The 15772-nt window shown below is 39.0% G+C and overlaps 1 protein-coding gene across 1 annotated transcript in view; it reads left to right on the top strand.

The window, feature by feature from the left end:
• Positions 1 to 1795: 1795 nt before the first annotated feature.
• The window catches only part of dcaf11 (ddb1 and cul4 associated factor 11), a 29689-nt gene continuing 15712 nt past the window's right edge, over positions 1796 to 15772 (top strand). Inside the window, exons 1-7 of the mRNA XM_062021244.1 lie at positions 1796 to 2005; positions 4398 to 4617; positions 4716 to 4843; positions 4915 to 5033; positions 5156 to 5220; positions 14115 to 14215; positions 14431 to 14577. Of these exons, the coding sequence (XP_061877228.1) occupies positions 4412 to 4617; positions 4716 to 4843; positions 4915 to 5033; positions 5156 to 5220; positions 14115 to 14215; positions 14431 to 14577 (766 nt within the window). The 5' untranslated portion in view covers positions 1796 to 2005; positions 4398 to 4411. The remainder of the gene's footprint in view (positions 2006 to 4397; positions 4618 to 4715; positions 4844 to 4914; positions 5034 to 5155; positions 5221 to 14114; positions 14216 to 14430; positions 14578 to 15772) is intronic.

The raw sequence follows: 15772 nt of genomic DNA, 5'->3' as shown, positions 1-15772 counted from the left end.
TGTACAGTTGCCAGAATGTTACCGTAAAAACAATAGTACCGTTTTTTTGTTTTTTTTATTTATTTATTCATCTGATACGGAAATTATAATACAGGTACTGAGAAAACAGATGAACACAACCCCAAAACCCCCCCCAAAAAATACAAAAAATAATAAAAGTAAAATAATACCACCCCCTCCGCCCCCTGTCCTACATTTCAGTTACAGTGGGTGTAGTACATGTTTTTTTGTGCTGTAAAAACCAAATTAAATTGTGGCGACTGAGGTGCCAGTTTTTTTTGTTTTGTTTATGTACGTAAATCCATCCATCCATTTTCTACCGCTTATTCCCTTCGGGGTCGCGGGGGGCGCTGGAGCCTATCTCAGCTACAATCGGGCGGAAGGCGGGGTACACCCTGGACAAGTATATATACTAATTAAATGCATTAGGAAATTGTGTCATAATAACACGAGGTGATATTATGACATGTTGGGAAGACTATCTCTCCTGGCTGGCCTGGGAACGCCTCGGGATCCCCCGGGAGGAGCTGGACGAAGTGGCTGGGGAGGGGGAAGTCTGGGGTTCCCTGCTTAGGCTGCTGCCCCCGCGACCCGACCTCGGATAAGTGGAAGAAGATGGATGGATGGATGGATATCACGAGGTGAATCCCTATAAATGTATATTCATATTGTATCAATCACATTTACCAGCGCCCCTTTACAGGGCAGCCATAACTGCGATGTGGCCCTCAAGGAAAACGAGTTTGACACCACTTGTTTGGAGATATGACTGATTATCCTATTTCAGTAAATGTTAATCTAACGTTATAAGCATTCCTGAATCGTGCTCTTGGACACTTTCTATGTTGGTACGTTACTTCATCGCCGCACGGTTGACGGCTGATACGTCCTGAGGCCGCCATATTAGAGCGGTATGAAGCGACTAGGAAGTGCCATACCTATTGAACACCCTGCAAACATTTAGAGGGAAATGTCTACATGGTCTTTTTTTGTGAAAGTGCCAAAAATACAATTTAACTGTGAATTCATGTATCGAAAAGTTGTTCAATTGAGTGCAAAAGGGACTCCCACATTAGTAATAATTGTTTTTATTATACAGATGAACAATATAATAGCAATATTAAATGTGATAACAAATTGTCAATTATTCATTTTAATAGCAGAAGCTTGTATGCAAACTACAACAATATTAAGAACTTTTTGGAACACATCAACGAACCCTTCAAAGTGATTGCTGTCACATAAATCTATTCCTTTTTTATCATCAATCCATATGGATTGATGATAAAAAAGGAATAGATTTTGATCTGGAAAGATATGAACTAAACTACGTCAACAGAACCAACTAAAATGGAGGAGGAGTAGCTGTGTACGTGATGAAGAACCTGAACTACAAAGTGGTAAAAAACATGTCATTTACTATAGATAATATCTTAGAATGTATAACCATTGAAATATGTCAGGAAAAATAGATCACCTATATATAGATCACCTAATTCAAGTATAGAAACATTATTGTGATTACTTATGGAGTATATTGTGAATAAATTGAGAACCGGAAGTGAACAAAAGTTTTAGCAACTGTTATGTAAAGGAAAAGGGGTAGGATTAAATAAGCTCTGCTTCTTCCTACTCCTTTTCGAACATGTTGAAAAGAGAAACTGGAAATTGTGATGTATCATGTTGTATGCTTGCATGTTCGAAATAAACTCAAACTCAAACTCAATGTTTTCGACAAGAAAGTCCTACCGCGTCGCCAGTCACGTGACACAAAACGGGTAAGGGAGGTGTGGGCACACGCAGGGTTTTTTCAGACTTTTGTAAACAACATGGCGAATTACGGATTGGCCGACCGATGAAACGCTGTGTTCAGCAGTAGCCAACACTCGGATTTTGTTGTCTTTTTGACTAACCGCACAACGTTTTATGTCGTACACAATCGAAGCAACACGACGGGGCTACAAGCCACAGAGAGGTGCCAAGAAGACCGTTTGACAACCAAACGGTAAAGTGGACGTCAAGTCGTTAGCTTTGTGGCTAGCTCACCAAAATCATGTAGCTTCCCGTCTTCAAATGATATGTCATCATTATTGGAGTAAAGAGCACACACACGATATTAAGTTCTCGCTCGTATGCCTTACATTGTGTGTTTAAGTACAATCGTTGCGACATAAGGACATTGTTTTCTGTATAAAAAAAAAGCTTGGATATTGGAGACCGATTGTATTATTTTTCAGCTAGCTCAGTGATATTCAACTAGCGGCTCACGGGCCAAATCCGGCCCATGGATAACATAAGACCGGCCCACAAGTTCTGATCGAAACTTGGGTATAACTAACATATTTGCAGCAAATTCAGAAATCCTCAAAGAATCGTTTGACATGTGGTTTAACTTTTTTCAGTGTGGTGTTCTGTATCAGTCATTGATTGGCTCAGCCACAGACAGCATATTGGATTAAACAAGTGTATAATATACTATGTGGATGTTATTTAATGTCTCGACTAAAGGGTTAACATAATGCAAAAAATAATTAGAAGAGCCTAAATAGGTTTTTTTGCTCTATCTATTGAAATACTAGATTTATTGTTAATAATTCCTATTTTGCTTAAATTAATTCAAAACCAATTAACTACGCTAGGTGCTGCGACCAAAGTATTTATCCTCTGCAGGAGGGGGCATGCCTTGACAAGAATGGTTTCACTATATTGCTTGGTTTTAAATGACGTCACATCCGGCTCATTAAATATTTGTGGTGGTCAAGCCAGCGCCTGTTCTCAATGGGTAATTGGCAGCCTTTAGCCTTTTCCGGAAAAAAGATGTCCTAAGTTTGCGTTGTTTTCAGCTCTAGGAACCGTTCAAATCGCCAAAAGTTCAGTTATAAATGATAAATGGGTTATACTTGTATAGCGCTTTTCTACCTTCAAGGTACTCAAAGCGCTTTGACAGTATTTCCACATTCATCCGTTCACACACACATTCACACACTGATGGCGGGAGCTGCCATGCAAGGCGCTAACCAGCAGCCATCAGGAGCAAGGGTGAAGTGTTTTGCCCAAGGACATAACGGAGTTCCTCAAGAGGTAATCAAGAAGGGTGGAAGAGTGCAAGATTTAACAAAACGACGACAAAAAAAGTAGCACTCACTCCAGTCCAAGGGAGCATAGTCGAAGAATGCACAAGTTTGCAGTGATCACTGCGTCAAAGGTTTGTTTGATATACTTCCAACGTTTAATGTTTACCATTTAAATATTATCTTGATATTATTTGTATTTTTTTGTAAAACATTTTTGCTGTGTGTGTTTCAAAAAGTACCCACTCGGCGAGTCTAAATAAAAGAAAGAAAATGTGAGCAAAACCTAAAAGAGTTAACCTTTTCCCAAAGGCAGCAATCATAAATGAAGCTTACACTATGTTGACATCTATAGTTATATTTTGCTAAAAAAACGGGGAAAACGTGTACTCCTAAACAGCACTGCAACAGCAACAACAAACATGGCGGTAGACACAAAGTTGAATCATGAAATGCAACTTTACCCAAGCAAAAATAATGCATGTTTATCGGGGAGAGTCTTAATACCAATTTCTTTGACCCAGCCACACACAAAGAAGTTGTATTTCTCCATGCTTATCCAAGTTTTCATCTGTTTTGTTGTGCAAAATTATGTCAGGAGCACAATATTGTTCAACATGTCTGGGAATGCCACCGACAGATCATCCTTTATCACTTGAAAAATATTTTTTTGATAAAGTATAGGGATTTATTCCATTGCATAGTAAGATTTTTTGCTCGTATCTTTTTTTTGCAGTAAGATCTAGGCGCCTTGTGTAATCAGATAGTTTGAGCGCTGCTTACTGCATAACAACAATCTTGACTTGGTTGACCCCCACAGTTTTTCACTTCAGGGAAGAAGTCACGTCACAAAAAACCAGCAATAGTGATGCAAAAACAAAAGCTAAGATGCAAAAAAGAGAGACTTTTGCCAGCACAACAACGGTCGTTAGGATGGAATCAACCTCGTTGGCGCTGCAGTATTGTGGTGCAAAAATGACAGCTCTTTTGCAACCAAAACAACAGTCATTGGGATGCATCAATGGTCATCTTTCTTTGACAAGCGATTTTTACAGTAGAAAAACCGTACAGTTCCTGTCATATAGACAATTTTTAACTGCCGTGTTAGAAATCTCAGCTAACAGATCACTTTACTAGTGTTTTAAAAGCAGCGCTTCCGTCAGACTCATCAGGGACTTTTGACTTGTGGCCAACTAATCCTTAGCTTTCTTTATCAATACCCAGTCTGGTTATTTATGTATCAGACCATTTTGATGACCTAGCATTTTTTTTATTACCAGTAAATTCTCATATGTTGTGTTCATCTTATGTCCGTCTGCCGACCAGGCCCTCTTCAGTCTATGGGCTCTCAGTCTAGTTCTGGGATGTCTGGTGGAAGGGGCTCTTCCAGTGGCAACCCAGTTGATCAGTTAGAATCAGCAGAACCGAACCAAAGCAGCAACAGCAACCAGGGCCTCAGGACGGCTGACAGGCAGCAGGGAGACAGGCAATCAACACCAGAGGAGGATCTTGACTTAGCTGAAGTGCTGGCTTACTTACTGAGGAGGTACATTTCATAGCTTTCCATACAGATGGTCACATATATCTCACAAGTAGTTTTCTGTAACTAATTAATGTTTAAATCATCTGTTTTTGTGTGTGCAGGGGCCAGGTCAGACTGGTCCATGGCAGCGGAGCCACCGGGCTGCAGCTGGTCCAGTCTTACGCAGACTCAGACGAGGACAGCGATGAAGCCTGGGAGGGTCGGCTGGGTGACCGCTACAATCCACCAGGTATAACTTGTGGTGACTTATACCGCATAACGGGCTTGATTGTTGAGAGTTCTGACCGTTTGTTTTGTCAGTGGACAACCAGCCTGACACGAATGAAGTAGACCGCAGTGAGATCCGAACCCAGATCCTGCTGGCCACGGCTTCTAGTCTCCTGAGAGGCAAAATGAGTTTCACTCACATGCTAAGAGAGGTGAGACATGAATCAAGAATTTGTCATGTTGACATCACTGATCAAAATCACTGAAATACCAAAGATTTTTGTAGCCGTATAAATATGTAGTTGGTGGTGAATGTTTTGTGTGTTTCCATTAGAGGGAGCAAGGAAGATGTAAAGGCTCAAGTTTTTCCCATGGAGAGTGCAGTCGCATCCGCACGCAGTAAGTGATATCCTGACCAGATTGCCCTTTCAAATACAGTGAACCTTTTTTAGGATTATTTTCACTTCTAGGAGATTGTTCGGCCTTCAGTTTGTTCAGGTTCTCATATAACCATATTCATGCGAATATAAGATGTGGGATCTGTAGTAGAGATGGGATTTATGGCTCTTCAACAGGAGACGGATCTTGCAGAGCTGTTCCTTTCCAAGAGCCGTTCAAAAACCTGACTCATGGTTATTTTTTAGAATTTTTTTCAGAAGTTACATGTTTTATTAGGGCTGTCAATGTTAACGCGCTATTGCATGTGATTAATAAAAAATGTTTTCGCATGTAAACTCGGAAATTGGCGCCCATTGTTACACAATGCAAAGATAAGTGATGAGAGCCGGCCAAATTCACTTCAAAACACACTGATGGAACTTTAGATAAAACTAAAATTTGTTGGCATTGCAGCGACAAACTTTCTCATCATCGGCGCACATGCTTCCACGCGGCATTAAAAAGCATTAAAAGTTATTAAGTGGATTTAGCGAAAAATTATGCCTTAAATGGCATTTAAAAACAATGAATTTGATGTGCAGAGGCATTAACATTTTTTATAAAATTGTAGAACTGGGCCAACAATAGTAAGTCAATCAACCAAACTGTAACTGAAATGAACTCAATAACTTGGCCGTCATCGATAAATTGCTACATCTGTCTGTGTGTTTCTTTTCTTCGGCTGCAGATTTCAAACTGGATACAAGAGGTCTTTTTTGTAAGGTCCGAAAGAGTGAAAAGAGCTGCCTCAATATGGCAAAATTAAACAGTTCTGGATCCAAACTTTGCCATTCTTTGGTCACTATAGGCATGTAATCTTTAATAGTGACACCATGTCATGTTAATGAGGAAGCTGAGCTTGTTTCATACACGACTCCTTTATAACAGTCGTCTCCAGTTCAACACACATGAGCTAATTTGGCTAACATTAGCAACTCTCGTGATGCAGACTCCTCACGTGACCTATGGTGGCTTAGGATAGACAACCAAGGCAATTCTCACAACAGACCACAATTCTTATTTTCTGATATTCCCACAGTAAATTGATATGATTTCCTTCAGCTATTTAAGTTGTTTAAATGCCTCCGCATCTAAACGATGCAAATATTCTATGGTGTGTCTTTTTCTTTTTTTAAATAATAGTAAATGCAGATGTAAATGGTGCACTATTGGAAGTTGTTTATGGGTGTGTTTAGGATCTGTACCTTGTTTGCTATATGTCTCCAAGTTTGGAGCAAATGAATGACTTGCAGTTAAGTAAAACGTCCCTGGATTACATTCTGACAAATAAATTGTATTTGTGTCCAAATATTGGGCTATTTTCTTAAGCAAATTTTAAATATGCAAGCAAGTAATAACCTGTGATTAATCATGATTATTCACAGTTCTGAGTGTGATTTATCTGATTACCAAAATTAATCACTTGACAGCCCTAGTTTTTATTAATAAGTAATCACTGGTAGCAGTTATAAGATAAGATTTGGATCTAAACATTTCAAATGGGTACGTTATTTGTCGGAAATATTGTGAAATTGTAAGTATAATTTTATCTGTGTTGTGTTTTCATTGTAAACATTCTATAAGATGGTATCTTATCCTTAATGCTTTGACAGTGAGATCATTATTTAGAATTTCTCTCACCCAAGTAACTCTGTGGCACAATAAAAACTACACAGATAACTTCCATGCAAATCAACTTCACTGTATTTTTTTTCACACAATGGCATTTTAAAAATAAAAGAACAAATATTATATATAAATGTGAGTATGAAACTCTACTACCCTGCCTGGTGTGTGTACAACTAAACTAGGCACTGCAGTGTGCCCGACTAGCAGTGAGTGCTGATGCGTGCCTCCACCGTCTCAAAGAACTCACAGGCAGTCACACGAGCCTGGCGATCCATAACAAAACAAAAAGCTAGAAAATTACATCCAAATTTTCGACATTTCTTTTGACTCTGGCTCGTCTTGTGAACTTTTTAGTCGGTTTAACTCCAGCCCTTCCAGTGGCACATATATGAAAGTAGTATTGGTAACCAATTTGCATATAAAACAGCTAGCAAACGAACGGCTTACAAATGCAAATTGGTTCTTGTTGTTGACTTGAAAGAGCCGTTCAAAATACTTGACTCCTTTGTCAACGTCACATCTCTTATCTGGAGCCATGCAAACCAAGACCTGTGTTTTCCAGACAAAAACAGATCTTGACAAAGAGGGGTTGTCTCATATTTAGGGTAGTCTTACATTCAGGTAAATACAGTAATTGTTCATAATAAACTAGGTTGAACTTGCTGCTAGCTAGTTAATTGCTGTAGACAAAGGAGTGTTTTTAACGGTAAATTAATTTCCCCCCATTAGTATTGTCAGTACAATTGAGCAAAAGCAAAAAAACACCAGGGACCGGGGAGTTATTGCTTTCATCAAAGGCAGGGTTGCCCACATTTTTTCAGAGATGTTTACAAAAACACGAAGTATGCAGTGACCACTTTGTGTGATATCCTACAGCTTATTTTTACTGAATTTCATGCTAAAATTGATGCAGTGTAGGTAGGGATGATGTTCGAAAACCGGTTCTCCCGATGCTTCGATAAGAAAAGAACCGATTCCATGGATTCAAATCCCTTTTTGAGAACCGGTTCCCGTTATCGAAGCCACTATCCCGTATTTTCGCGACCATAGGGCGCATCGTATTAAAAGGCGCCGTGTCAGTTACGGGTGCTATATCTGTATTTAACGCATAAATAAGGCGCAGCGTATTTTGGGGCGCAGGCATGGTTAAACATACGCTAGTTTAAAACATACGCTATCTTAAAACATTGATTGATTGATTGATTGATTGAGACTTTTATTAGTAGGTTGCACAGTGAAGTACATATTCCATACAATTGACCACTAAATGGTAACACCCGAATAAGTTTTTCAACTTGTTTAAGTCGGGGTCCACTTAAATTGATTCATGATACAGATATATACTATCATATATACTATCATCATAATACAGTCATCACACAAGATAATCACATTGAATTATTTACATTATTTACAATCAGGGGTGTGGAGGGGGCGGGGGAGGATATGGACATCAAGTAGTGGACATAGAGAGAGAGAGAGAGAGAGAGATCAGAAGGCATAAGAAAAAGAAAAAGTATCTGCATTTGATTGTTTACATTTGATTATTAGCAATCCGGGGAGGGTGTTAGTTTAGGGTTGTAGCTGCCTGGAGGTGAACTTTTATTGCGGTTTTGAAGGAGGATAGAGATGCCCTTTCTTTTATACCTGTTGGGAGCGCATTCCACATTGATGTGGCATAGAAAGAGAATGAGTTAAGACCTTTGTTAGTTCGGAATCTGGGTTTAACGTGGTTAGTGGAGCACCCCCTGGTGTTGTGGTTATGGCGGTCATTTACGTTAAGGAAGTAGTTTGACATGTACTTCGGTATCAGGGAGGTGTAGCGGATTTTATAGACTAGGCTCAGTGCAAGTTGTTTAACTCTGTCCTCCACCTTGAGCCAGCCCACTTTAGAGAAGTGGGTAGGAGTGAGGTGGGATCTGGGGTGGAGGTCTAGAAGTAACAAGTAACATATGCTAGCATGCATGGACGCTGTTTTAAAAAGGCATCAGGAGCAAAGCTGAGTTCGGTTGTACTTTATTGAAGTATTTATCAATGCACTCACATTATTTTTTTGATCAATCCTCATCCACAAATCCATCAAAGTCCTCATCTTCTGTGTCCGAAATGTACAGCTGGGCAAGTTTTCCATCAAACACGCCAGATTCCCTCTCGTCATTTTCAAAGTCAGTCTTGTTGCCGTGGGGCTCCTCGGAAAAGATGCCGGCTTTTGCGAAAGCTCGAACAACAGTGCAAGCAGACACGTTAGCTCAAGCATCCACGATCCATTCACAAATTGTGGCGTAACTCGCCTGATGCTGCCTCCCAGTTTTCGTGAAGCTGTGTTTGTCTGTCATCCATCACTCCCATGAGGCTCACAACTTCACTTTGAACGTCCTGTTTACACCCATGTCCAGCGGTTGGAGTTCCTTTTCGTCATGCCTTAATGATGACTCCCGGTGGAAACTTTTCTTTCGTCAGCGTCTTCCCCTTGAAAATCACCATAGGTGGTAGTTTCTGTTCATTAGCATAGCAAGCTAGCACAACAGTAAAAGCCGACTTCTCTTGCCCCGTTGTGCGTATCGATTCGCTACTGTGCTGGTGCCCTTCTTCTCCACAGTGTGCTTCACCGGAATGTCGAAAGTGAGCGGCACCTCGTCCATGTTGGTGATGTGTTTGTCGGCAATTTTATTTATTTACAACGCACATAGCAGCACTATATGCTCACTGAGGGCGTGCCTTTAGTGTCCTCTCTCACCTGAAACCTTCATCCTTTAACGTCCGCATGCAGTCCTCAGTCACGTCCGCCTTTCCTCCATATAAACAGCATGCCGGCCCAGTCACATAACATCTATGGCTTTTGGAACTCAGTGCACACACAACCACCTATCTGGATTCGATAAGAGATTCGATAAGGAATCGGTTCGATAAGAGGATTCGATAATGGCATCGACATCGATTTATTTCTTAACGAACATCATCCCTAAGTGTAGGTCAAAATATGACATGTAGTTAAATATACAGGTTTAAAGGTGCCATGTGGTAAAAATGTGGCCAGAAATGGTACTGCAATCACGGTCAAAATTCTGTAGTCCCCTCCCATTTTCCATGACTGAGGTTACCAGATACACAGCTGAATCCTACTCCAAGGAACTTCAAATGGCAATCAACAAGTCCTACGCTGTAGTTTTGTCTTGTTTATGCTTCTTGCAAGATGGTTTACTAAGTAATTATGCCACATTTTACTGATGTCGATTAGCCAAATGTATTTGTAAAGTTACGCCGCAATATTTTTGTCAAGAGTCGTTACAGATTGTTGGCATTACCCTGCTAAAATGGCTAGTTTGACCGCACGGACCACCGTCGAAATAATTATGTATAATAATATATAATATATTATATATCGCATAGGCCTACTTTGATGGCAGGCCAAGGCCAACACTAAAATTACCGCCACATTTTGTTCTGCATAACTCCATGTTGCATCCAACCTGACGCACTGCATTCTCTTCCATGTACGCACATCACCCTCTTTCAATGCAGAGTGCAATTCTATGAGCCAACCCACGTTACGCAAAAACCGTATAGCCTACTCCCATGTCAATACACAAAGTATAAAATCATTACATGTAATGCATTATATTGTGCCAAGCAAATACCACCCCATATGTGTTTGAAACAGCAATTAGCCATGCTAATGTTGGAACGCATTTCCTCAGCGTATCGGCACATTGAGAACGAAACAGGCACTGATACTGAGTTTTTTCTTGCCCTGATGTGGGATGTGAGCAGAGGATGTTGTTGTGGCTTGTGCAGCCCTTTGAGACACTCGTGATTTAGGGCTATATAAATAAACTTTGATTGATTGATTGATTGATATCCACATAGGTTTTATTTGTCGAAAATATATTTTGCCCTGTCAGTTGGATGACACATCGACATACAAGCTAACGGGCATATACAGTATTTCCCCCGCTAGCCTATATGTCGATGTGTTATTGACCGGGCTAGCATGCTAAGCTACACTAGTGTGATGGTGCTTCGCTCCTAAGCTTTCGTTGCACAAACATACTAGCTTTGTTAGACAAGGTCATAGACTGTATTGGACAATATAATTTACATACGAAATGTCCATTTCCATTTATTACAAGTAATAACAAAACGTAAATGCCTGACTTACCTATCAAGGAGGAAATTAGCAAGTTTGGCGTCAGATGAAAAAATGTTCTCCGCCTTCAATCGTCTCCATCTTTCAAAGGCATACCCAATACGAATACTCGTTTTGTTCCTGGCTTTGTCATGAGTAAGTTTATAATCGTAAGGACGCCTTTTACATTTACTAAGGTCTGATATGTTTAGTAACTTGACCAGTGGCAGAAGCTCGCTGAAAGTGGCGGTGCTTAACTGGCAACTTGGATGTGACACACTCACGGACTTCCTAATTGGTCAAACGGTGGAGGGCGGGGTATCGAAATGAAAACAACAAGATTTTGGGCCTGTAAATCTTTCTTTCTTTCTTTCTTTTCTTTCTATCTATCTAATTTTGAAATGAGCATATCCCAGCTAAACTACTGTTATCAGTTATAGAGGTATTCGAAAAGAACATGGTTTAGTAATTGCTTTTGACATGTCAGGGCAATTTAATGATGACTTGACATGAAATTATTACATATGGCACCTTTAACTAAAAAAATAGAGTATAGTGCAAAGGTTTGTTTATTCTAGATGAAACTAATAGATGGCATAAGCTCATAACATGCTACAAAAAATATTGTAAGCCTTCTTTTGATATAATTTTGATAATTATGGCTTAAAGTTTATGAAAACCTCAAATTGAAAATCTCAGAAAATGTGGGGTTTTCAAAAACTTTAAGCGATGATCATCAAAATTATAACAAAGGCTTGACATATCTCACATCGCATGTGATGAGTTTATATCAAATATATTAGTTTCACATTTGAAATTAGATTGCTGAGATGAGTGGACTTTTGCGCAATATCAAAATCTTTTTGTTTTACCTGTATTTAACTTAGCTTTGCATTACAGTCGGTTATCGCTAAATGCATTTTTGCCAATTTGGAATCATTAATTATAAATCAAATGTTTTTATAGCGAAACCAAAAACAACTGCTTACTACCTTCTAAATACAATTATCAACATTATGAGAGCCCTTTAGACATAAAATAACATATTTTTGTCACTTTTACACTTTTTAAAATCCAATATACCGTATTTTTCGGATTATAAATCACAGTTTTTTTCATAGTTTGGCCGTGGGTGCGACATTTACTCTGGAGCGATTTATGTGTAATATTATTAACACATTACCGTAAAATATGAAATAATATTATTTATCAAATTCACGGAAGAGACAAAGCAAAAGTCAGCAATCGTCACACACACGTCAACCAATAAGAATTCGGCGGGGAGGGTCATGGCAGAAGTGCATTGTGGGTCATGGGATGCTAACTGCTATGTGCTACTGCCGTAGCTATTAAAATGGATCATTTAAAAAAAAAAACTGAGAAGGGCCGAACAAAAATGGCACCGAAAAGGAAATCATGTACTGCAGATTACAAGCTGGACGTAGTGAAATATGCAGCAGAAAACGGCGATCCAGCAGCAGAAAGAAAGGACGCTAGCAGCGCATACCAGGAGCGACAACGAGGAAGAAGATTTCATCGGATTTAGCGATCAGGAGTGACAGCTTGTTTGGTAAACGTATAGCATGTTCTATATGTTATAGTTATTTGAATGACTCTTACCATAATGTGTTACGTTAACATACCAGGCACATTCTCAGTTGGTTATTTATGCGTCATATAACGTACAGTTATTCAGCCTGTTGTTCACTATTCTTTATGTATTTTAAATTGCCTTTCAAATGTCTATTCTTGGTGTTGGATTTTATCAAATAAATGTCCCCCAAAAATGCGACTTCTACTCGAGTGCGACGTATATATGTTTTTTTCCTTCTTTATTATGCATTTTTGGCCGATGCGACGTATACTCCAGAGCGATTTATAATCCGAAAAATACGGTAGTAATGCTTCCTGAGGCTGAGCCAGTCAGTGGCCACGATACTGAACAGTGCGCTCTGATTGGTGTGGTCACCTTTAATGGCCAATACTACTGTAATATTGAGATATTAATATATACAGTATACACTACCGTTCAAAAGTTTGGGGTCACCCAAACAATTTTGTGGAATAGCCTTAATTTCTAAGAACAAGAATAGACTGTCGAGTTTCAGATGAAAGTTCTCTTTTTCTGGCCATTTTGAGCGTTTAATTGACCCCACAAATGTGATGCTCCAGAAACTCAATCTGCTCAAAGGAAGGTCAGTTTTGTAGCTTCTGTAAGGAGCTAAACTGTTTTCAGATGTGTGAACATGATTGCACAAGGGTTTTCTAATCATCAATTAGCCTTCTGAGCCAATGAGCAAACACATTGTACCATTAGAACACTGGAGTGATAGTTGCTGGAAATGGGCCTCTTTACACCTATGTAGATATTGCACCAAAAACCAGACATTTGCAGCTAGAATAGTCATTTACCACATTAGCAATGTATAGAGTGTATTTCTTTAAAGTTAAGACTAGTTTAAAGTTATCTTCATTGAAAAGTACAGTGCTTTTCCTTCAAAAATAAGGACATTTTAATGTGACCCCAAACTTTTGAACTGTAGTGTATATATATATATACAGCTGAGATAGGCTCCAGCACCCCCCGCGATCCCGAACGGGACAAGCGGTAGAAAATTGATGGATGGATGGATATATATATATATATATATATATATATATATATATATATATATATATATATATATATATATATATATATATATATATACTGTATATATTATCCTTTTGTATTTTTGAAAACATTTAATCTAGGACCCAAGAAATTGTACAATATGCTTTTAAAAATATCCCAAAAAATCTGCAATGTGGAGAAGCCATAACATTTAAAGCCCACTGTGGCGAGGGACGACTGTATTGATAACAAATCAAATACTGTAGTAATTGTACTGTCTATGGAGTTTTTGATTTTTACAATATTCTCTAACTTCTGGGTCTAACTTTGGACTATACTGTTTTTCTTCCTATGACAGATCATGTTCTAGACTTAATTGTTTCTTAAATTTCGTTTTTCAAGTTCAGAGGATCCACAGTACTTGCTTTTCATCAAATCAAGTTTGTGTTTCATTAAATGCTCTTCTCCCTTGTGTTCCCATCCTAGTTTCCTGCCAAACTACGTCTCTCACAAGGATACGTATCAGCAGAAAGCCTTCTGTGGCGTCTACAGCGAGGATGGCAACATGTTTCTATCCGCCTGCCAGGGTAAATAACCCAAGATCCAACTTGTTTAAAAAAAAAAACATCTTAAAGATTACTTGGTTTAAATGAAATTGAAATAAATGGTTACTACAGCCTGCAGGGGGTCTGTGTACAATTGGGAGTGGCAAAAAACTGACATGGATATTTAAAATCTTTCTTAATATCGCAGTGTAACATGGGTAATGCATAGTATAGCTGTTCCCTATTTCTCGCTTCAGATCAGAACATCCGCTTGTACGATACGAGCAGAGGACGTTTTCTACTAAGGCAAACGGTGAAGGCCCGAGACGTCGGCTGGAGCGTGCTGGACGTTTGCTTTACTCCAGATGCGCAGCACGTGCTGTACTCCAGCTGGTCGGACTACAGTAAGGAAATTTCACTCATTCCACGACATCTGTGTTTAATAGTAAATCCAAATACATGTTGGAACGGTACAGCAAATGCACACTTGAATTGTTCTTAGGATTAAAACCCCAACTGATGACACATGATTGGCAAATGTAATGGTGACTTATTCCATTCTATTTGTCTAATGTTACATTCGCCCAGTCACTTAATGGCAGCACATTAATCTGCTCCCTGACACATTTACTGTTTTTAAGGGCCTCATACCTTCTGCTTTTGAGGAAATAAACAGTATAGAGCAGGGGTCTTCAACGTTTCTCAAGCCTATGACGAACCGGAGCTGGAACCCCCTTGTTTAAAATTTACTTTTAAATTAAACTGGTCCTAATGGTACCTTGTATTCAGCTGTTTCTGAGGTTCTGCTTGTTTTCATGTTGTGTTACTAAACAATCAATTTTTTCGATCCAAACACTTAAAACATTTCAACTTATGTAATGCATTCATTTTATTGCTGTGATTATGTTTATTATTAATATAATGCATAATAATATATTTATATAATATATTTTATTGCTAATAATTGTTGGCACATTATACCTTGCCCAGGGACTATACTTGAAAATTAGCTATATCGCTAACACTGACACATTTATAGAACTGTTCATTAATGTGTGCCGTCTCCTTGTTAAATAAATACATTTAACTAAACGTAAACTAGCTGTTAGCTGAGAATGGGCCCCCGGCCAATCACCGGGAATCTGACAGTGACTGTGATTGGCGCAGCAGCGATAGGGGCTGGTTCTCCTTGTTGGAAGGACAGGTAAATAAATCGGTGCTATACTTTAGAAGAGCTCCTCAAAAGACGTCTTCTGCCTCCATTTATCTATTTACTAAAGTGTGTTGGATCAGTGTTAATTTGTGTTTAAAGACATTTACATTTGCAGATAAATTGCAAGAGTATCCACAAAAAAAAGAATCTAATTAACAAAACATTTCATGACCCCTAGGGGGTCTGCAGAGGTATTGCGGGCTGTTGAAGACCTCTGCTATAAAACATCACCATTATTTTAAATTAAATTAAGATTGCCAATCATAAAAATACCACGATACTCCTGTTAATTGTTACCTGTGTGTGTGTGTGTGTGTGTGTGTGTGTGTGTGTGTGTGTGTGTGTGTGTGTGTGTGTGTGTGTGTGTGTGTGTGTGTGTGTGTGTG

This window comes from Entelurus aequoreus, linkage group LG15 (assembly GCF_033978785.1).
Source record: "Entelurus aequoreus isolate RoL-2023_Sb linkage group LG15, RoL_Eaeq_v1.1, whole genome shotgun sequence".
Taxonomy (NCBI): domain Eukaryota; kingdom Metazoa; phylum Chordata; class Actinopteri; order Syngnathiformes; family Syngnathidae; genus Entelurus; species Entelurus aequoreus.
Note: the sequence above shows the minus strand (reverse complement) of the source record. Positions and strands in the feature narration are given on the sequence as shown.